At 38.2% G+C, this 24,462-nt stretch overlaps 3 protein-coding genes across 4 annotated transcripts in view; 2 read left to right on the plus strand and 1 right to left on the minus strand.

Annotated features, from left to right (window-relative positions):
- Positions 1-24,462, plus strand: part of LOC134816912 (mucin-2-like) — a 765,431-nt gene that overhangs the window by 268,406 nt on the left and 472,563 nt on the right. The gene's annotated exons all lie outside the window — the stretch shown is intronic.
- The window catches only part of LOC134816923 (kelch-like protein 3), a 99,988-nt gene that overhangs the window by 3,821 nt on the left and 71,705 nt on the right, over positions 1-24,462 (plus strand). The gene's annotated exons all lie outside the window — the stretch shown is intronic.
- LOC134816929 (cAMP-dependent protein kinase regulatory subunit-like) lies at positions 796-22,984 on the minus strand. 2 transcript variants are annotated; one of them, XM_063825985.1, is made up of 11 exons: positions 22,874-22,984; positions 17,020-17,112; positions 8,098-8,227; positions 7,706-7,791; positions 7,247-7,338; positions 7,064-7,125; positions 6,676-6,735; positions 5,791-5,936; positions 5,466-5,586; positions 5,183-5,304; positions 796-2,187 (listed from the first exon to the last, which is right to left on the minus strand). In XM_063825985.1, exons 1-11 carry the CDS (start codon positions 22,946-22,948, stop codon positions 1,939-1,941), a joined length of 1,236 nt encoding a protein of 411 aa, XP_063682055.1. In that variant the 5' UTR covers positions 22,949-22,984; the 3' UTR covers positions 796-1,938. The 2 variants fall into 2 exon arrangements, with proteins under 2 accessions (XP_063682055.1, XP_063682056.1); XM_063825986.1 differs by lacking the exon at positions 6,676-6,735.

Raw genomic sequence — 24,462 nt, forward strand, 5'->3', positions numbered from 1 at the left:
ACAGTTCACGTGATACCATCACTTTTAATCTTTAAGTTTAGACATGGGATGCCTCGGTTGTTTTACTAAATAGTCGTTTTACTGAATGATCATTTTATTGAATAATAATTCGTATAAAGAACTTGCTTGATGTTTAACTTTGAAAGATCGTGCATCAAAGTGTTAGCAAGCGTCAATCGGTATGCAATACCTATAATTCATAGTATAGGGCGCTACTTAAAACTGTACGTCGCGGTTACAACAAGCTGTTCCTATGTTGCGTAACTGGTAACGCCAAACGCAATGGTAATTGCACAATTCCAACAGCTGGTATAACTATATTACGCAACCTTAAATTGCACTAGCAGTTTTCCAGAGTTAATGATTTTTTAGAGTGCTATTTGAGCGATGATTTAGATAAAGCAGCTAGTCATTTGGTGTCTGTTTGGTAACCGTCCTCCAGCCAAGGACGTCGCGACCAATCGTCTTACGTAACGAGATCTACATTTTTGGTGGGGCAAGTGCCCCAGGGCCTTATGTTCCAGTTGGACGAGGGTTAAAACGAAGTTTGGGTGCAGGATTAATCGAGATAGGGATCAGACCGTCATTTTAAATTTGTTGGTCATCATTTCGGTCGACAAAAACACATTATTTGTTATTCCTTCGACTATGGATTTACATATTGACAAAGCTAGCAAGAGCGTTTGTTTTATGTATGCACAACTTTTAAATTCACGAGATTTATAGTTCTACAAGCATGTTTCTCACTTTATACTAATTGCACTCACGAGAAAAAACAGATTAAAATACGATGTGTCGATGAAAAACAATAAATACAAATTATATAACATGTGTTCCAATTCAATATTCTAAAATATAACTAGTTCTGACAATCTAATTGTATTTCTACTCACCCTGCTAAACTATATGGTAACCCAATCGATAATCATTAGTACTAATTCTAAAACGGTGTATTTTTCGAGGCAATTTAAATGAAATTCACTCAATTAATGCTTAATGTTATTAAGAGTCTGTCTTAATTTCTTTGAGGCAAAACCTAATTCTTTCATCATATTTTATATCTAACAATAACACCCTGTGCTTCATTTAAATTAAAAGTTATTAGAATTATTAATTGAAGCGTGGTTTACTCCTAGCAAAATAATAAAGAGGTAGTTTGTTGAGCAGAATAAGCTAACAAAAATAATTAAGTTAATCATGACAACTTTTCAACTGATCAAATCCACACCATTTACTTTTAGTCATTTTAGTTTAAATTTAACTATTTCTAACGTTTTAAATGTTGGTCGAGTAAAAGACCTGCTAGCAATCTGATTTCTCAAATAGTTAAACCCTGAAAACATTCGACTAGTCATGGTCAAAATTTTGAAATGACATTAACTAGAAATTAGAAAATATGGTCCAAATGGATATCTAAATTTGGCTTTGAAGCCACCGTATTATAAAAGAGAATTAAAAGGGTTAAATATGATAATATTGATAATCTAGCTCTTTAAAAATAGTTATGTTTCTTAATAGTTTAAAAGAAAAAGCCAACATTTCTTGTGCATCCAACACGTAATTTTCTAAATATACACTCAAAAAATATTAACTTAAACTGTTAATTGAAAACGGCCCGTTTAAACACACGTCACAACTAATGTAACAATGATGTTCATGTCAACGGTACCTAACCTAATCTAAGAAATATTCCAGCACGAGTAACTGCTAGAAATTCCAGTACAAAATTCGCAAGTTTCCTTTTAAATACAAGTTCGGTCATCGGATAAAGTATAATAATTACCTGTATATCACTCATGATATAATATAGTATTAACAACAAGCTCTCAGGGAGCCAAACAGCCCCAAACTTCCATTCTCTCGTTGAATTTCATAATTACAGCTGCTCACGGGATGACCATATATGGTAAAGTGCGCGAAAATTCAAAGATCAGCCCGTCAAACGGCTTGCGATATATAAGAGTTATAGTTCGCCATGTTTCGCTTCAAAAACTCGATACAAGGCCCAAGAACCCGCTCGAATCGAGCCCGATCAAGTTTGACACAGTCGAGAGTCCCCACGGCTTTTACGGTGGCGGCGCGAGGCCGGTTCAGTAGGAGAGTGATCTCACCGAAATAGTTGTATTTTCCCAGTACAGATACCTCTACTTCTGTGTTATCTACGTTCTTTGTGACAGAAGCCCGCCCCTGGAAAGAGAGAGGTTTAATGTCGTTAAATATGTTCCCTTATTTATAAAAAGGTACGAAATTCAAACCACACCTCTTAAACATTTAGATGTGGTTGAGAGTGCAGTGATAGCCCTGGATAAAATACCCACATTTTGACACTCAGACCCTCCCGCCAATATATAACCTAATTATATTAGTGCACACTGTTTGGAAGCTTTCCTAGAGAGAGACACACACTTAACTGCTTAATAATGCACAATAATGACATTTGCGACCTTTGTCTAAATTTAATATGGGTCACCACACACAGCCAATTTAGGAAATGTATGCGATGCCTCGATTTCCTCTACTTCAGTGGTGCATTGTTAACATTGCTATCCATTTTGCTGCCTACATTTTATTTTGGATCGTTCTTCAGCTTGTTATATTTAGCTTTACGGTAACAGTGTATAACACTGCCAGCCAATATCTGGCATGGTATGTATAACACTGTACTGGCGTAATTGTTCGACGAATGTTTTTGTTGTATAGATAATTGGACCGTGAGTGGTATTGGTATGTGCGATCATAATTTGTTTATCATTATATGATCATCGTTTTTGTTTAAAGTAAGCACTAAGCATGTAGTATTTACAGTATTTGTCATGTTGTGCGATAAACACGGTATCACAGAGTTTGTACATCGTTTGGATATCAGCACGGTATTCCAATGTAATATTATACGGTCCAACCATCAAAAACCTTAAAAATGTGAAAATATTCATCTAGGAATGGTGCCATGATGTGTATAATACTGACATGATGTACACCAACTAAATTATCGTGATACCAAATAAACGGTGGTGAGCCCCCACAACGCTAGACCGTATGTTCCAATCAACCACAAGACTAATTACTAAAAACGTCCAGAACTAATAATACTCTGACACGGCTCGCTAATACTCCAAACTCGTTAGTTATCTCCAAACTATTTGGTCTCTTGATGTTTGTCCCGTGCGTTATCATGCCTTTTACGATCTCTCTTATTGGTAATAAACACCAATCACTTGTCAGATTTTCCCACACAGTTTTCAGTGAACAGAAACTGTCCGTTTAAGCTGGATATGTTGAAGCCGTCATCGTAAATTGGTCAAGAACGAGACAGTAGGTTGTGAGTTTAAAGTGATTCTTGTCAACGTCGACTGTCTTAAATGGCCTCAAAATTGGCTTGTCAGTTTTGTCGGAGTTTGTTAAATACTTGAGTAATTCAGTAGGATTGTAAAAACAAGGTTCGATCTCGGGTGAGTTATTTTTAGCTGTAACTTCAGACCGTTGCTTTAAGTCCCGTGTATCTATTTTAGAATCCGCCCCGATCTTAAAATAGAAGACCGTCTGGCGTCATCCGAGGAGGCTCTTAAACTAAGCTCTAATGTTACAAAATTCATTAGTTAATGTATTGAACGCATAGAAAGCATAGACATTTACTATTTAGTTCATTAGACGGCCTGCTATTTAAATCGCGGTGCGGATTCTAAAATAATCTCACGGGACTTTTCAACCGTCTGTACTTACGGCTAAAAATAACTCACCCGAGATCTAACTTTGCTTTGACAATCATACTGAATTACTCAAGCATAACCGTATAACGAAGCTTCTTTTCTTTCTAGAAGTTTCTTCATTGCAACAATTCAGTGAATATGGTGACATTTAGACAAGTAATTCATTCCGAAATTCTTTCCTCCGTCACAATTTGTAAATTGATACGCCCTTTCCAGTTACCATCGATGCATTATATTTAGCGGTATTAGTATTCCATGTTTACAAGTTTGTTTGTGCTAGATTCTTTCGCTTAAAATAGCTTAAAATGTCGTATGATCCAGGTTGATGAACTTGTGTGCGATATTGGTCGCAGGTCTCATCAGCAGAACGCTGTCACTAGAGTGCTACGACCAGCTCAAGTGCTACGGCCGCCAGTTTTACTCCCTTCAATATCTACTATGTGATCAGGCCTCAACAACACAATGCAGAGTCAGTTTCGATTACCCGGTCTGTTCAAAGAGGAAGGGCGATGCAGTGGACTGTTCTCCAGATTGGTTCCACAGCGAATGTTACTGCAGGGACCTCCGTGCTCATGAGAATTCAGCCACAGGAAGTGAGCGGTGTGTGTGCGTATTGGACAAGCGAGCTGTGGGAATTGTCGCTGGCTTGGGGGCGGCGGCGCTTATCTTTGCTGCTTTAACCTTGTTTTACAGCAAGAGGTTCAGCAACATGAAACGTGCAGCACGCACCGCTCAGGTGGAGATGCGTGTCCTGAACAGAATGCTGGAAACAAACAGAAACGGACTGGCAAGTATTCAGGAGCATGGTCTCGAGGAGAAGGGTGAAAGTCCGCCTCCCCAGTATCAGGAGCGAAATATTTACCAGGATGATATCCAAGGAGACAATGGTAACCAAGGCCAAGAAGACAGTGTTAACCAAGGAGACAATGTTAACCAAGATCAAGAAGATAACGGTATTTATCCAGATGAGAATATTTACAATGATTTGGATGACGCCAGTACAGTAGATCTGGCAGAAGCTTGTGTGGTTTGATTTTTAGCACAACCTTTTTTGTTGTGCTGTTATGCTGCTTTTAATTTAGAAAATTGTTGAAACTTTGCTTTTTTATTTTATATCTTTATTTTCGATGAAATCGACCGTGAAACCTCCCTTTTCATGTTGAAATAGCTGATGAATTCATGTTCGAAAAAGTTTGGACGGGAAAGCTGTTGCAAATAGATCAACAAGGATGTGTTTAACAGATGAGTTAATTGATTGTGTTTGCTAGATATATATTTTAAAAACTAATTTCGGGTTTCCTGACTAAAATTTTAAACATGTTAAAGCTAAAACCACAATATCTTGTCACTAACGAGATATATTTTAAAATTGATCTATTCGGACAGACTAAAATTAAAATTCTCACTTTGTTACGTACGGGAGAACCGAATTTTGACCAGTTCCCCGTCCTGAAAATAACTGTACTAAGACAAACCTCCATGATAATATAGAAATGGTCACCAGGATCGCCCTGTTTAACCACGATCTCCTGGTCTTGGAACGTTACACTTTCCAGAGCATCGGCTACTATCAGTCGCTCCCAATTATCTAGCGTTTCTGTTGCAGAAGTATCAATTAATGAGAGTCACATATTTATTTGATTTGATTGATCGAAAGTTTATTGAGTGGACTAGTTTCATTTCTTAAAATTGAAACAATTCGACCATGTTTTTAAGTATCAGTTGTGTCGTTCGGGACAGAACTAAAATAACGCTTACTTAATATAGAGACGTTCTTTAAGAACGATTCATACAGCTTCCGCTTTCTGATAGTGTTGGCCATCAAAATTTTACGGTAAGTATGACCATCGATCGCCCATAATTTTACATCTGTCTTTGCCTGAAAGAAGAGTAGGAACCGTTAATAATTTACATGGTGAACGAACGTTGTCTCGGTATATACTATATAGTTATTCGGATCACATGTTTAGGACTTAGGTACACTGACATGGTTAAGATGACGTTCCATTACTCTCACAAAAACACTAGAAATAAAACAGGAACAAAAATGACTTGTTCCATTGTTCCAGTGACGGACACCTACCCGAACTGTAGCGGCTCGAGGGCAACCGTGAATAAGCGCCAGTTCCCCGAAACTTCCACCCTCGCCCTGAGTTGACTGTAGAATGTTGTCTATGAAAATCTCTACTTCACCGTGGTTAATAACGTAGAAGTTGTCACCTTCGTCACCTGGCAAAGCATTTCATTATTCTTTAGCAACTCATTTTTCGTAGACAACGGCTTTTTTAGGCCTATCAGTTTCAATCTAGAATTTTGTTCCATATTATAATATGCAGCGCAATTCAAGCGCGCGCAAACTCGTAAAATTATTAACGCGCGTTCGTATTGCGCGCGAAATTAAAGGACTTTTCGATGTTACGGCGGTTTTTGCGCGCTACGTTTAAGTACATTAAGTCTTGTGACTGATTCTACGTCAAACTGCTCACGGACGATCTCCGTAATCTCATTATCATCTCCTCGTGGCCATTCAAGCGATGTATATGGCTCGTCACGATTCGAATTCAACAGGATTCGTTTCATTTACATTTTGCGTCACGGATCAACAATGCCTTAGCAATATTTGAGCATCTGGTCCGACATCTAGGAGACGACATTGTGCGTTGAATGGGAGACAAATCTATAGTCGATGTGGGCCTCAGTAGGGAGATATGTGGTAATATTCCCTATTCGATAATTGTCCAGCAACCAATCCATAAATAGATAAACACCAAATATTTGTTATTCGTACACTGCGTGCTACAACACAATCCGCAGTTACAAATTCCACTGGATAATCCGGATATGTTCTTTTTGGCTCTATGCCAAATAAATTGATCGTCCCATTAAAATCTACCACTTTTTGGACAAGATCTGCAAAATATCAACTGTTTTGAAATTTGATCGCACGACTGATCTGGTTATGACTTACCCGTTTTCTTGAGCATGAGATAGTAATAGTTCGGAGTTCGGAGCCTTGGCCTATGATCGCCTATAAATTGCAGTCTATAAAATTAGCACGAAAATAGAAAACGGTTAAGTTATACAGATATTAACTAAGCAACTAATATTCCAATAAACCATCTTCCTATTTATCCATTATCGAACTTTAATAATATAACCACTTTAGAAGTTTAACTGTTCCAATTTTTTACTCAGTGGCTGCTGAATCGTTCAAATTAAAAATAAATATCGAACAGCCAGCGTTACACGAATCAGTTAATCGGTCCGAAGCAACTATTTTAGCTATACCATATTAGCATAGATTATTAAATTATAGCACTTAATTACAACATTTCGGATCACAATAGGAAACTTACCTTGTGTTATGATATTCTCCCCAGGATTGAACCGCCGAAGAACCATCGCTTCAAATATATCGCTGAGAAAAATGAAATTGTTTACAGCACATTTGCGATTTTAATAAAAATAATCAATAAAAGTGGATTAATCACTAAGGTTACTACTTTTGGAAAAATGTGCTCCAACTCAAGTTCTATTACCTTTTATCGTTATCATCTAAGTGACACATCAACGCATTTTTCTCGATGGCCTTTAAAAGTGCTTGCGTAGTTTTGTAGTCTTTAGGTTCACCCTGAAAAGAATATTTCAACCACGTGATCTGAGATCAGCATGGTCACATGACCAAACAAAACAATAGCTCATAAGATTGAGTTCACGCAATACATCAATAATTCCTTTTTTGGGGAGACCTTGAACAAAGTCCACACATTCAAAAATTTCACATACTATTACTGTAAGCTGAATTGTAAGTTTTGTGAAAAAATTACGTCATTTTGCTGTTAAAAATTAAAATAAGATGCACATACAGGGCCCCACGTACAGCACTTAGTAAAACTGGTGCTACAAGCAACATAGATATCATACTCCCACAAGAATTTAGCAAGGAATTTTTGTATACATTTTTATAAATTTAAAATTTTGTTTAACCGTTAACTTACCCTTCTTTCAGTGTTACTATCAACGTCATCTTCGTTAATAGGAGCTGCGCTAACAGCGCCACGCCTCTGGGCTCTGGTCGAAATACCTGCATTGTCAATAATCAATTTAAGCTATCAATCAATTTAAGCTATTAGATCCACTGTGGAGACAGTTATAATATGTAAATGCGTTAAACTGCTAAATTGGATCGAGTTAAATGGTCGGTGTTTTATTTTCTACAGCCGTAAACTTGCCAAATAATCAATAAACTGTTTATCGTTAAAACCGTTCAATTACCATCATTTGTATAACTAATATTCATCAGAATATGGTAAACATTTTTAATTGAATTTACAAGTGCTCCTCAGATCCTCTCAGGTGGGTATTGGGTGATATTACAAAATAAAGTAACCTGTATTCCTGAGGTGGTAAGCGGCGGAGGGAGAGTGCTCTTCGGTACTTTCAGTTGACATCTGAGCTTGTATTGCTGTGGCTGAGGATGAACTTTGTGCTACTGGTTGACCCGGGGACGACAGATGCTCCTAAAATCGGGAAAAAGTTAAAGAAATGATTTCTTGTATTATAGATCTTAAAAACAAAATGTATAAAAATGTCAAATGTGCAGCAATTGGAAGTATGTGAGCTGTGCAGCAATTGGAAATATGTGAACTGTGCAGCTGGTTCAGCATGATTTCAAGCGCCATGACAAACTGCCAAGCAATGGCAAACTGCCAAGCAATGGCAAATTGTCCTTTGTTAAAAGCTTTATAGTGTCTTCCATGCATGTAAAGAATTTATGAAGCATATTCAATGAAAGTCGCGATTGACCTGGATTGTTGATCCAAAACGAAGTTTTAGAATTTAAGACGAAATGTTAACGTGGATAAATCAAGCATTTGATAAATAGATGTGAATGTATGTATGTGAGAAATTGACAGTCTCAATTGACTTCCAATCAATGCGTATTCAATATTTGCAGTGTTTATCTAATCACCAGCAAACATTTCATTCAAAATAATAGACGTTTGTATGTGACACTGTTGTTGTGACTTGTGCCTGGCATTTATCCAACCGCACTTTCCAGAATAATTAAATTCAATTATCCATTGCATAATTTCTAGAACAATCCCACATAGAAGAAATGGAGTACTAAACATATCTTTATTAAGTTCCGATTACGAATGAATATATTCTACCAATGTTATACAAATTTTATTGGAAGTTTAACAATTAACACTCATTCGTTCTCTGATTTTTGATACAGCTAGAACAATCCCACAAAGCCGGAACAGTCCCACACACCTAGAAAAACCAACAACAAAGCTTATCGTGCCTGGCATTTATCCATCCACAGGTTTTAAGGAAAAAACAACCGATGGCATCATACATAGACCATGAAATTTGCTGATAATTTGCCTTATCAACCACACCTTATCCATTAAATCAAGAAGAGGGGTAATAATATTACTGGGTATTACTCCTCTTATACACGATGGACAAATGCCAAAAATAATGCATAAATAATCCGAATGTTCAGATTAGACGAATCACGAAAATTTAAAACTACAAATTAACTGTAATCCTACTCTTTTCTTACATCTAAATTGTGATTTGCAGCTGACAAACATTTATTTTCTCTCGCTTTTTGAGGGCGTCTTCTCATGAATTATGACAATAAAAGTACCGGAACTTTAATGAATTTTGTGCCATAGTAAGCAGGGCACAGTGCCTCAGGGGGCATACATAATACGCTACCCCGTTAATAATACAGGGCAATAGCGTAGCACTTCATTTGGTACCAGGGTAAAGCGGTCACACGATCTAAAATAGTTGAGTCACGTGCAGACTGCTATAAAATGGATAGCATACGTAGGCACTATAGTTCCTCTGAAACCACCTACCACTATAATAATCAGCATTAAAAACCTCCCAAACCGCTTAAAGTTACGCAGTTCACGGTGCGTTTAATTTCAAATCAGACCTCCAAAGAGCTGCGTTTATAAAGTGGCGATGTGCGAGGGTTCGGCTAAACGATCTTCAGCTCCTTTTACCGGAGATGCAGGGATTGGGCACTTCAAAGTTCAAAGGATTTAAACTGCTTCACGACACCCAAACACAGCAGATTTACCCTTCAGCACAACATTAGATAAATTTGAAGAAATAGGACACATCTAATAGAATATGACGCAAACGATTTGACCAACATGGACAGAACGATATTGTGGCTACAGAAACATTCTTTGAGCGTGTAATCATGGTCTGCGAGACTGGATCAAAATAAATGGACTTGGACTAATATAAAGAGTTGTACGCATTACTGTTGAAGCGTCTACAATCTACATGGTACATAACAATACTTTTTGTGGTACATGTACGACATTTTAAAAGCATACGAAAAGACAGCGTCTTGACAATGAAACCCGGATGATTTATATAATGTACAACGCTGTAAATTTCCGGCTATAAGGGCAATTGAAAAGCGGATTACTAAACCAGCCTTCAATGCTACTAAAATTAAGATTTAAGAACAGTGAGGATAATCATAAAATCTATAAACGGGTGAGCAGGAAAAGAACATCAGGGCCGGATATAACTTCTAGCGTGTAATTTGGCCAACTATTAATATAACTTACTACGTCAATTTTTCACCCCAACATAGCGGAAACATGGCCCATATAATGGGCGTATGTGATTCTTTTGTAACTTTGTTTTGTGTGAATTTGGACAAACATTCTAGCATCTAATAAATTTACAATTACTTTAAACAGTTCTCAATTAGTCACGGCCATGTCACCAATTGCTTGTCCAAATTGACAGAGTTGCAACATTTAGTCAGGATACAATCATTGGCCACTCCATTTAAACATACCACGTCAAACAGAACGTGTTATACATTCCATTTTTTAAATTTAAACCATCTCCAGGATGACAAAAATGTGAATTCAATAAAAGCAATAGCTACTTAAATTGTATACTTTTGATACTAGTAATCAACATTCTTGATCCGTGTATCCTTGTGTCCTTGTATCAGTGTATGATGTATTCTTGTGCACTACATCCGATCGCACATTATATAATAAACAATCATCGCCTAGAATGAGTAGAAAGCAGTTTCCGAGCTTCCTATCGAGTCTTTCTGAGCTGCCAGATAAAATGTCACTATGTTTAACTAAGAAGATAGAAATTCAAACAAATGAGCGCAAAAACCGGCTTAGTAACCGGCTTAGTAATCTTTCAGACCACAGGTTGAACGGCATGGCAAAAAAATAAAACACAACTTTGCTGAGTAAAGATACAGTCTTCAGCAAACTTAACGTCGCATGGAGAGCAGTGATCCAGAAAATACGTTAATACTTAATTTGTTTGTAACTCACGAGACAAACAAATATCGTACCATTTACCATTTATATCCAAATGTTGCCAAGTGAAAATCTCCTACACAACCCTTAAACAACTCTCATTTAAAAGCGTTAATGTGCTTCGGTGGAGACGATATTAACAGGCAATATCTTAAACGGGTTGGCGCTATACTTTGACGTAGTTCAAAGCAAGTCTGGGTATTACAAGATCGAAAGTTTTGTAAACGATGTTGCAAATCCAGAAACAATCATTAAATCGGTTAAACCCTCGTTAAGCTTTTGCCAGTTATCTATTTTAATGGAAGATTGTACTCTTTCTTGGATGAGCAGGTCTTAACGTTATGTTGTAGTTAATTAGCTCTAAAAGAAATAGCGATTAAGTGAACTATCAAAATAATCGGGAAAACGCAGTCCACGAATTTCTGAAAGGTGCCGAACTTAACGAATTTTTGAATAGAATATAATATGGCGCAACGTACGGAATAATTCGGCAGCAATCATTGAGTTAATTGTTGAATGTAAAACTCCAAATTACTTGCTTGTTAAAATTGTATTATTTCTCTCGATTCATGTAACCTATGGTATAATTTGTCTCCATGGTCTAAATTGGTCGAAAATTAACTGACAAATTCTGCAGAACTTACGAAAGTAAGCCGATTTACTCGACTATTGCGTTAAGACTTTTAAACGAGAAGAAAAATCAAGGGAAATAACATTTTCATTAGCTTAGAGAAGACTCCCTACCATTTTAATTGCTACATCTTATCTATTATGTTGCTTCAGCGCATGCCACAAGCCGTGTCGTCCACGTGGGAGGTGGCCGAGGCCTGCCACTCTCCGGGTCTGTCAATAAGGGGGCTGACTGTCACCTCGATAAGTGGTGACTGCTGGCCTTCTGCAAACAAGTGACAGAGCTTGGCAAGTGGCAAATTCGAGACTCTTCTCACACCAGGGTACCATGGATTTTGGCAGGTTATATCTTACAGATAAAACCTCAATATTTTGGTGGCTTTGGTTTGTGAAATTGCGGGATACGTCCTAAACTTGTTCCAACATTTAGAAAAATTCTGCCATGAATTAGATAACGGTTTATTCTTTTGATTATCCTGATTAAATAATCGAAGAATTGAAACCTGAAAACACTTCTTTATACTGATCATACCAACAATATATTCTGGGTTCATCTTTGTTATTTTAGTTTTGTACTGAAATTATGTCGTGAGACTACTTGATTAACAAGATCATAACATTTGTCTGACTTTACAAAGCCCTACACGTACGTCCCTATCAAAAGAGTTTATGACGTCATCTGTAGAGCTGGCCTGACTATCAGGGAGATGCAGTGAGAACAGGAGTGGTCATCATGCAAACATGGTTCTGAAGAATCGGAGCTCACAGTTTCTAGTAAGCTTTTAATCAATTTAAATTGTAAATGTTAGTTGAATTAGTTATAACCTGGATAAGTTATTGGTTTGACTTTGTATTCAGTTTACAGCATTACTTTTTTATATTCATCTACATTATACAAGCACTGAAAATTTTCTTTGGTGACCAACAAGAAATTTAACAGCTATGCGAATAACAAGACAACAATTTTGATTATATGGAAAATCCTAAATTTTCAAAATAGTGATGACTTCGAATTTCTTTACAACTTTATTGCAGCAAGAAACCGGTATATTTATTTAGTAGCTCATCTGACCAAAATCAGGTAACTACAACTTTAGTAAACAGTTCGTTAGAAACACGTAAAGTTACAACAAAACGCACAGTCACACAGTGACAACACTACAACCCCAACAAGGAACTGCCATAGAATAGTGTGGAACATTTCAGTGAACCGCCACAGTAAGTGCGATTAGTATATAAAATAATATACGCCCAATTCCATTACCAATCGATGCAATCTGTGATATCTCTCTGTAAAATATATTACATTTAGAGCTATATCTTAGAGCGATAAATATCTGCCCTTGTCAAGATATGAGGTGTATTATACAGTAACACTCTAAACGATAAAGTATGAACCTTGGTGGCTGTCTTCACGGTTTAGATAGTTATGTCATTTAATGATCCAATAAAACAGTCCGCGGAGGCAAGACTTATAATGAACTTCCAGCGCTCCAAAGTCACTTTGTATTGTCTGAATGAACGGAGCGGAGTTACCGGTTACCAGTGTAGGTAACCAGTGTGGGTAACCAGTGTAGGTAACCAGTGTAGGTAACCAGTGTAGGTAACCAATTTATGTAACCAGTGTAGGTAACCAGTGTAGCTTAGGTAACCACGAGGTATTTTATATTTTTTATTCCTTATGACGTTAGAAATTACTTGGTTGAGTGAGAGGTATAATAGTGATAATCAACAAGTTTGCCCTAGGTTTTCTGTAAAGTAGCAACTGATTGAGATGAAATATTGAGCAGTCTAAATTGATAACTGTGTAACTTACAAACTAAAATATACACTTTGATAATACATCCTATCATGGGATAGGTTTCATGACTCATAATATAAGCTTGATAAGTTCTAGAAGAAGTAAGAACGCAAAACTAAGCGTGACGCAGAAAGCAGACGACTTCAGCTATCATAGTAGTGACGCAATCATAGTAGTGACGTCATAGTAGTGACGTATTAGTGACTTAGTAGTGACGCAAACAACAGAAAACAGCAGTCATTATAACAGAGAGGTCTAGAGGACGTCAGTTCGAGTGGAATGATCCAGTGCAGCGTAAACTCTAAACTACCCCGTTAAAATTTATGTAGATTGTAGGGCAATGAATAACAGATGAAATTCATATAATAGTGCTAGCTAACTCTAGGTTAAGTTGAGTAAACATCCTCTTGAAAAAGATAGGTAGTCCGACGAAAGACAGTCACACTACTAACTAAAACATCTGGCTTATTAGTTATTCGTGCTCATTTCTTGAGTCTCGGTTGGAATTCTTTCAAGGAATTTCTTATTATTTCTTATTACATTCAGTGATTTCTTTCATTATACAGGGTGGCCCATAAGTGACTACCCACACGCAACCTCTTAATAACTCACGTAATTCGTCTCCAAATTGCACCAAAATTTCAGAGATTATAGATATGGGTCAAACTTAGATTTCCTGAAAGTTTCGTAAGCCACGCCTAATTACAGTGGGCGTGGCGTGACACTCCCTCTTTTTCACTATTGTCTTCATAAAATGAGAACGCTTTAAGCTAAGAACTCAAAATTTTTTGCACACATTTGGCTTGATAATTGAAAACTTTTCCAAAAGTTTCAAGTTCATTGGTTAAAATATGGCTGAGTTATGACCATTTTAAAGTCCATCGGATATGTGATCCGAGCACTCAGTCAGTGATATTTGCACTCAATTAGTGATCTCGTCACCCAATCTGATCAAGAGTAAGGCGTTAGCGTGTATTAATAAGGTTCCTTAGGCTTTGATTGGATACCGATGATGACTTTGCTAGAAAGGGAAACACAAATTTTTAGGATAAAAACCAGATCGTGACCTTTTCAGGAAAAGGTGTTCTCTCCACCACTTCATCCGGTCTAGTAGAGCCCCAGTGAATTGCATTCTGGGAGTTGACATATCCGTTTATATGGCCTTGTCGCTGTACCAGATTACGTCCTCAAAGTAGGGATCCACATTCTGCTTGGACAGGAATGTGTTGGCGAAATCTATCCTCGATTGGAAATCACGGTCCAAAAGTTTGTGTTTCTTTGTGATTCGGTAGGCCCGGTTAGAAAGGTCTTGCTTTAGGATTCGCTGAAGGGTTCTGCTGATGTCTAAGGCAGGAGCTCGTTTCCGGGTGCCAATCTTAGGTGTGTCCATCACGTCACCAACAACCATCGTGATGTTTTCTACAGTCCTCGCAGTTCGTCTTCTGCCGACTCTCCGCCGATCGTGTGCAGAAAACGTAAACTTGATCTTGTGATGAATGTCAAAGCAGCTTTTCCGGCAAGGGGGTGGTCGGTTGAATTTAATCTGAAATTGTCGTTTAATCTGAGGGTAGAACTCCCCATTTTCTTTCCTCAGGTAGACGAACAATCGTTGTTCTGCAGTAAAGGGAGGATAGTGAACCATTTTCGATGATTCAATGGATGGTTCATTCCTTTTTATTGATTGTAAGGAACCTGTGACTAGCAGGGCTAACAAGCCCTGAAATGGTGACACCACCATAAATTCGTGTGATAGCGTTTTAGGTGCAGTCAGCTGTATAGGCCGGCCCATAAGCAGGCTGCAACCAATCAAGCGGTGCATGTGAGCCAAACAGGCCATTAACCAAGTGACGAGATCACTGACTGAGTGCTCGGATCACGTATCCGATGAGTTTTGAAATGGTCATAACTTAGCCATATTTTAACCAATGAACTTGAAACTTTTGGAAAAGTTTTCAATTATCAAGCCAAATGTGTGCAAAAAATTTTGAATTCTTAGCTTAAAGCGTTCTCATTTTATGAAGACAATAGTGAAAAAGAGGGAGTGTCACGCCACGCCCACTATAATTGGGCGTGGCTTACGAAACTTTCAGGAAATCTATGTTTGACCCATATCTATAATCTCTGAAATTTTGGTGCAATTTGGAGACGAATTACGTGAGTTATTAAGAGGTTGCGTGTGGGTAGTCACTTATGGGCCACCCTGTATATACACTGGGATAATCAGAAATTTACAAAAGTATTTTAGAAAGTAACTGAATACTGTTATGATATCTGGGTAAAGTTTCTGATAGCTGTAAATTGATTTTCCTCATATAATAGACCAACATGAGAAATATAAATACCAACCAAATACTTAATCGAAATTAAGATTATTGCAGACCATTAATTGCGACTGAGTGAACTGACTAACCATCGACCAATTTAATTATCAGCTTGCCGCTTGGGTTTTGAATTTTGGTTGAGCTTGGATATGTTCAAATTGAAGTGGATTAATGAGTCTGACTAAAAATTATAATAAATTCAAATTTTGGTAACCAGGGCTGGGTTTTGAAAAACTAAATTTATAGCCAAAACTGTGATAAATCTTAGAGCAAAATTATTTTAAGGATTACGAAAATCACATTTTAGCTCTGTTGGCTAGATGATGCTGAATTTTAACACACTTTATTTTCTACCGTGATGCGTAAAACCATTGCGATGTATCAAAGAAAAAAAAAGCAAACTTTTTTCAGTTTTACCGCCACAATCACCGTACCATAAGAGTCGTGACTATAAACATCACGGTGAATACCTATTACCTACAACAAGAACTTGAGTCCGCTGCCGTGTATCCTTAAACTTGCCACTAAACTAACCACTAAACTAACCACTAAACTAACCACTAAACTAACCACTAAACTAACCACTAAACTAACTACTAAACTAACCACTAAACTAACCACTAAACTAACCACTGAACTAACCACTAAACTAACCACTAAACTAACCACTAAACTAACCACTAAACTAACCACTAAACTAACCACTAAACTAACCACTAAACGAGACACAATCAGACGTACAAGGAAGTGTTTTGAGCTGCCAACAAAAGAAGCTCTCATCGTCGTGCTCAGCGTTAGAGCTGTGATAATCCAGCCGATAACGACCATCACGTGACCACCACGTGTTATGTTACGAGACACAACGCATTCAATATCTACGGTGGGATTAGTCGGCCAGGGGGGGTAATCAAAATATTGCTTGATATCAACTCTCTAGCGAAGGGGTGGGCTAGAGAGAGAAGCGTCCTGAAAATTAATGATGTGCACGAACGCTTCGGACAGCATACGATAATATCGTGTATGGGTTAACATTTACACACACACACATTGACACATACACACACACAGCTCTACACGTTGGGGTAATGTAATGAGGTATAGGGGGATGAAGATGAGTGACAGTTCGTCACTGTGACGTCACTGTGACGTGCTTGATTAGTGGAGATGATTAATTAAGAACGAAAATAATGAAACATGTGCTGCTCTGGGGTACAACTGCTCACCTCGTTTAGTCGGGCAAAGTACTCCGCAAAGAAAGCATAGGGGTTATCGGGTGAGTTGGTACACAAGGCCGCAACACAGTTCTTCAATATGCCCTGAAATGTTTATAACAATCAGTACTTGTTTGTGGAACTTTGCTAGGTTTCTTCTGCGCTTGTATGAGATATGATTAATTTTCACTGCGACTAGTAAATATAATGGCTTAAATTATTCTTTTGTCGTAAAATTAGCTCTGTACCCTCTCATAAATGATGAGCTGGGATAATAGGTTTTGTATTGTGCACTTAATTTGTCATGAATAAACCTCATTATGCATGGTATTTGTTTTGAGAAAATAAGCTAAACATATTCATTTATAATGGGTGATTTAATGATTTTAAGTGGCGTGACTATCAAATTTAAGTGTCGACGTTTATTTATTCATGATCAGTTTAGCACCCTACGCGCGTGGGGTGGACTCCTGGGGTGGACTTTTATTCAGCGCGTATTTTGTAGCCTGTTCAACTTGACGTTTTGAATCGTTACTATCTCAATGTCACAGATACACAGAATGTGAGGTGATCATCTTAAAGAGAAACGTCTCAGCTTTCACCTGGTGTAAAGTTTATCTTTGTTCTCAAAATATAGCTCGCTCAGTGTGCAACAGAAGTTGACATTACAATAACCACGTCCGCGACCGGTCGTCAGATACCGGAGTCTTGCACAAAATTGGGTCCCTAAATTAAAATTTTATGACACAGTTACGATGAACTAGTGTCTAGGGAAACATTTGGTGAAAATTTGAAGGGTCTACTGTTAATATTGCAAAAGTTATTGAAAACAAACTAGCTTAATCAGAAGTTTTTGGGAAAATTTCAAATTTTGTACGTAGTGGGGTGGACTCTCGTGACGCGCATCTGATGGCGTGGCTTTTTCAACAGCAGTCAGTACGGCCAATATCAGAGCACAAATTATTGTGAGTAAGACCTTAATGGTCAGCTATGAACCCCTCACTAGAATAGTAACCGTATCTAAAAACAAGGAAATGTTATTCCGTCAAAGCTCAAATTTTTTACTCTTCTCAGTGCAGTTACTATGAATGTACTAGCTAAGTATCGTTGATCGTAGCTGCATTACACAGTAGAAGGTAACCAATACAAGGAACAATATACAAGGAAGACTGCTGATTAACGAAGCAATTTCAACGTGAACAGTTCCAAAATACATAATCATGGCGACGATAGTTCAACTTGAACCTTTATAGTTTTTACAGTCTAAGATCACAATAAAATCACGTGAACTGCGAATCACAAAATCAAATCACTCAAATCTGATACAGTCCCGTTACAGTACGCTTTCGTGACAACCTCAACGCTTAAAAAATAAATATTCTGCAGTCTTGTGACCACCGATGGCCCTAACTCTCCCTTGTCCGCGAGGAGCATCGTTGCGACCATGGGTTTCAGTTCTTTGTTCTTCCCACTCGGCTTCGATAGATCGAATTGGCTGGAAGTCAATCTATCAGAAAGACCTTTGTCGATCTCAGGGGCGTGGTAAATTGTGGATGTCGGAGTATAAAGCTTCCTGAAAAGATTGAGACATTCACTCGGTCTGTTGTAAATATCGAATAGTCCTTGTAGGCAGAGATTTAATTTATGTTGGGTTTGATAACTAGAGAAGGCGATTTGATATTCATTGATAGTATAAGAGTATAAGCATATAAGCATAAGTGATAAGTTTATATACCCTTTTTATGGTACCTCGATATCAGTATTGAGTAATCATCACTCAAAATCTACTTATTAAATTTATTAACTAAACAAGTTAATGTATTACCGTCCTAGAGAGGTTTTCCTGAGAATTTGAAGTCTTTGTAGGTAGCTGACATGTCTACTAAGCTCTTCGATTGAGGAGTTTTGGACCCCTCGGCGGTCCAAATGATTTATAATGCTGTGGGCATTTTCAACATCTATCGAGCTAAACGCCCTCGCAGCATAACCTGTAGAGAATGAACATGTCATCAATGCAAAGTTCAATGATAAAAATCAGAGTGGCCGATTTCAACGGGCAGAATTCGAATATCATGGCCTTGGGGAATGGACTATTTTTTGTCGATTTTACTCACCAAACTGGCAAACGATTGTTGATTTTCGTCACTAGTCTAAAATGAAAGCAAACGTTCGGCCGAACATTTACATGATTAAAAACTTACCGCTTTCTTTCGTTATTATGTACAGACATAGCCGGGCTTGGGTTCCGCATAGATATCTTCTATCAGATTAAAGTTGAACCCACACTTTGTACTGCTCGTGGGAGGAGGAAAGCAAACTGATACCTTTTCCATGAGCATCTCGTGTAGTACCATCATCATTTCGATTCTGATATCAGCTGCAAAATTCGTCTATTACTAAATGCAAGCTTTTCGAACTTCGTATCTTGGAAATAACAACTTCTATGAAAGAACACACACACACACACACACACACACACACACACACACACACACACACACACACACACACACACACACACACACACACACACACACACACACACACACACACACACACACACACACACACACACATACACACACACACACACACACACACACACACACACACACACACACACACACAAACACACACACACACACACACAAACACACACACACACACACACAAACACACACACACACACACACACAAACACACACACACACACACACACACACACACACACACACACAGAGACGGACAGACAGACAGACAGACAGACAGACAGACAGATACACACACCCACAAACACATACAGACATAGACACACAGACACAGCATAAACACAGACACACACAGACACAGACGGACACACAGACAGACACAGATACACACAGATACACACAGACATACACACACACCCACAAACACACCCACAAACACACACAGACACATACACACACAGACACATACACACACACACACACACACACATAAACACACATAGTTCACTTCAGTACACTACATTACAATTACAGACACACGCAGTACAATCAGAGACACACACTCGATACAAAGACAGACACAGGCACAAACACACAGAGTACACTTCAGTACAATCACAGACGCAGGCACAAAGACACATACAAGAAGAGCAGATTGAAATACCTTCATTTGCAGATGTTGACGCATTGATCTGTGGGATATGTTCTTCAGTCTGTAACTGATCATCTGCTAGAACTGTCTCATCTGGATCAACCGGAGGAGTATCTTCCGGCAGGAGTCTGAGTGGGTCTCCAGTCTATCGGGACAGCCATGGATCGCTCTCCGTACCTTGCTGAAATAAAGACAAAGGTCAACGACGGGTGTCGCATGTCAGTCCTGTAACTAAATGTAATGCAAAATAGTGAATAAATAATTTTTACATCTGAACGATTGTTCATTGATTCTTTGAATCTGTTCATTGATTCAAAGAATCAATGAACAAAAGTTCAGGATTTTACCTTCTGTTAAGCTGTTAGCACTGACTCTAGCCCCCTCTCCCTACAAAACGACCATATCTCGGGCTGGAGCTTTCAACCGTCTTGCCTCAGCAGCCATCTAGCACAGTCGACCTGTCCTGTTAATTATGTGATCATCAAGTTACCAAATTTAATCCTTCAATATTCAAATAATTGATTATCAGACAAAACAGAGTTTAGAGCTCGACGTATGCTTCAGGGTTTCACACTGTGCTGTAATCAAACGCATGACTAAAACCTCTTGCTACTATTACCAATGTTAGATAAACCCATATTGTTAAGGCGGTCAAATGATTTACCTGAGTTGATCGCGTCCATGAAAGGGTTCAACTGCGCTCTGTCCAGCTTGTTAATGTCCGCTCCAGCAGCCAGCAGTGCCTCCGCCTCCGTCACTTTCCCTGCTTTGCATGGCCAGTGAAGCGTAGAGCTCCCCTCTAAGCTCTGTGACGATCCGACGAAGGATCCAGATTCCCTTCTTTTCTCTTGAGATTGCTTCAATTCTTCCTGGAGTATGCGGATTACCATTTTTATACTTCCATACAGGGCGCGTGAACAATCAGCAATGAATTATCAATTAATCAATCTAGTTTTTGAGTAAAAAGTCCACAGATTGTGATACATTGGATTTGATATTGGAAAAGACATGGCTTACCAAGTACCTTTTCATGTGCTTTTTGGAGGACAGGGATGACTTATTCCTGCGTGCCATTTCACCATAACTATCTGCTGTAACAGCAAAAATTAGAATTATGTCGGACATAATTCTAAAAAATTGGAACATTGTAGTTAATCAGTGTGGTGCTAACAACAGAGAGCGATTTGAACGGTAGGCAATTTCATAAATTTCATTAACTCGATATAAGGATGATTGGAACAGGCTAAAATCTACAATGTGGCATTAATAACTGGCTATATCGCTGCATTAAACGATTAAAGTATTGCTAACTATGGATATTCTAAGTGATCTAGGCAGAGGGGAACCGGCACAGCCAGATTGCGTTGTCTTCACTTTCAGTGACTAAGTTTCACGATAGAAAAATTGACCTTATGTATTTTTAAAAAAGGATGCACAGTTCAAGCAATAAATCGATCGGCTGCTCATATGATATTTGCATTTAAAGGAGGGCCTAGTGCAGTGACCAGTAAGTCTGTTAAGGCAAAGATAAGTGAGCTTCGAGAAAGTGCACACGGATAAAGTTATCAAGTGACAATGATAAGACTAAGTTAGGGTCAAGTCAACAGAATGGCAGCTGTAACAGAAACAGTTCATTGGATAGGGGAGTAGGGGATTATGACGGAGTGAAATTTATTTAGCAGGGCAAACAAAAAACAACTGACAGCACTGAGCAAGTGAACTGGAATATTGAGGAACGAAAATAACAGTGGTTGTCAGCCCTTTCCGTAGCAATCAGGATTTCCCACCAGATCGATCAGGCAATCAGGATTTCCCACGAGAATGTTCGAGCCAACGCGCGCACTTGTGTCACGTGACGGCCACGTGACGCTCTAATCGTTGTCACGTGGTACAGAAGGGAGGTTCCTAGAGCGTTGATCTCGACAAGAGGGAGTTTCTCACGGTTTATCTTCAATAACTATCGCTATTTTTATAGTAGAGAGTTGAAACTTTCACCAAATTTTTCCCTAGACACTAGTTCATCGTAACTGTGTCATAAAATTTTAATTTAGGGACCCAATTTTGTGCAAGACTCCGGTATCTGACGACCGGTCGCGGACGTGGTTATTGTAATGTCAACTTCTGTTGCACACTGAGCGAGCTATATTTTGAGAACAAAGATAAACTTTACACCAGGTGAAAGCTGAGACGTTTCTCTTTAAGATGATCACCTCACATTCTATGTATCTGTGACATTGAGATAGTAACGATTCAAAACGTCAAGTTGAACAGGCTACAAAATACGCGCTGAATAAAAGTCCACCCCAGGAGTCCACCCCACGCGCGTAGGGTGTTTAGGGAACTATTTTTTTACGTAGTCCGATGCCCAGTGGAATAAATTTTAAATATGACTAGGAATCCAGTTTCGGAAGAAAAAAAAGACTATATATTTTTCATCGGACTCCGATGTCTCAACTCTCAAAAACAGCAATTTTGAGAGATCAAGGTTTAATATACATATATAACCTGTTTACTGTTTAATGATTTTACAGCACAGTTACCGAAGTAATGAGTAAATGAGCCGACAAATCTAGGAGCCAAGAAAATTGACACAACTTATTATATAAAAACCTTGTGGATATGAAATTCTCACATTTCCAGCTATCACCCTCAAATGAAATATAATATCCAGTATTCGGCTCTTCGAATTTGTGCTTCAATGACTAGATTAACTTCCATATCTTACCTTGATATTGTGAGCCTCCACATACTGTTTCACTCGCACTAAAGGATCCTCATCCTCTTTGCTCATTCGAGCCATACTTTCTTTTTCCGAGTCTTCTTAATCAGCCATCCTAACAGGAGAAAAAGTGAATTTAATCGGATCCTAAGTTTTAAGATTTAAATGATTTTATTGCACATCAAGTACTTTGCAGTTTATTGGTTATAAACGTTTTAATTTCAAGTTTTGAAAGATTTGAATGAAGTGGAATTTTGAAAATATTTTATTTGAATCTAGGACACACCTACACTGGACCAGCGAATTTGTACTGATTGACATCATCTCAGCTATCTGACGTCAATAATAGCTCTCTACGATGGGCAGATATATCTCTTATTGATCTCTGATCGGAGGTCTATTTTAAAAGCTGTCTAATACTGATCACGTCATAATATCAAGGTTCTTAAATACGAACCACTCAAGCTCAATAAAAGCGCAATCTGGAATTGTATAATACAGGCTAGGTATTTAACGATTATGTTACATTTTACGACTAAGATTAGAAGATTGTCTGAGGAGGGGAGAGGAGGATGATCAAGTGCACGTCGTTGTGAAGATACTGGTATTATTAGGTATTCTCGTGTGCAGCATAACTTAAATAACTTAAATAAATCATATACATTCAGATGCAATCATGACCACTCGTTTAACTAATCACGTAACACATCTAACTCATACCTTTTTAAGGGTATTTGAGCTGTCATTTTCCCCCCAAAAATATCCGCATTACCAGTTCCAATGCTTCGTGGGGTGCCAACTGCCACTCGAGCGTTAAAATTGACCTCGTTGTAGCGAGGATTAAATTAGCGAGACAGGCCTCTAAATCGTGGTCTCTAAATTGAGATTGTCAAAGAGTACCACAGGTTGCTACCGAATTTATTAGGAATAGATTGGCAAGCTGATCTGAAGTATCCGTCATGACGTCATGATCAGGGAGGAGGGTAGGTATCTGATAAGACTCACTAATTAAACCTACTGACTGACATAGGTGAGTAGGTGAGTGGGATGGCCAGAAGTGGGATGGCCAGAAGTGGGATGGCCAGAAGTGGGATGGCCAGAAGTGGGATGGCCAGGAGCCTCGTTTTGTGATTCGAAATAACGTAAAGATACTTTAAAATCAATTCGAGAAGATCATAGCTGTCTGATCGGATATGAGATCATTAAAACTCAATTTAAACTAAATCAAACAGTCTTTCATTTATTGTATGTTAAAAAACTGGAAACAAAAAACACAAGATAAAATATATCATCATCTAGATTCTAGGAAAAGGGTCGCTAATAACTTAAATCAGTTTAAGTGCTCGAGGCTACATTGGAATCATCATAATTCTTGACCTCTGCCTCGAGTAAACAATTATCTATATAATTGTAGATAATGTATCTATACTACTAACACGAAAACTGAAATCCGATGCCGACAAAGACATAATCATTAGAAAAATATTTACACTGTATCTCGAAAAAATGTAATAAGAACCTCGTACAAATCTTCATCCAACATAACAGTTTCACAGTTATCTGACAAAAATATGACCGAACGAGAAGTAGCTCCA

Source organism: Bolinopsis microptera, chromosome 6 (assembly GCF_026151205.1).
Source record: "Bolinopsis microptera isolate Bmic1 chromosome 6, MBARI_Bmic_1.0, whole genome shotgun sequence".
Lineage (NCBI taxonomy): Eukaryota > Metazoa > Ctenophora > Tentaculata > Lobata > Bolinopsidae > Bolinopsis > Bolinopsis microptera.

Excerpts from the sequence above, each read along its gene's own strand:
- LOC134816929 (XM_063825985.1), bottom strand. The coding sequence starts at position 22,948 with ATGGCTCGAATGAGCAAAGAGGATGAGGATCCTTTAGTGCGAGTGAAA. Across the intron at positions 7,339-7,705 it reads ATAGTAACACTGAAAGAAGG|GGTGAACCTAAAGACTACAA; the intron begins GTAAGTTAACGG and ends TATTCTTTTCAG. Across the intron at positions 5,305-5,465 it reads AAAGAACGTCTCTATATTAA|AAACGCTAGATAATTGGGAG; the intron begins GTAAGCGTTATT and ends CTTCTGCAACAG.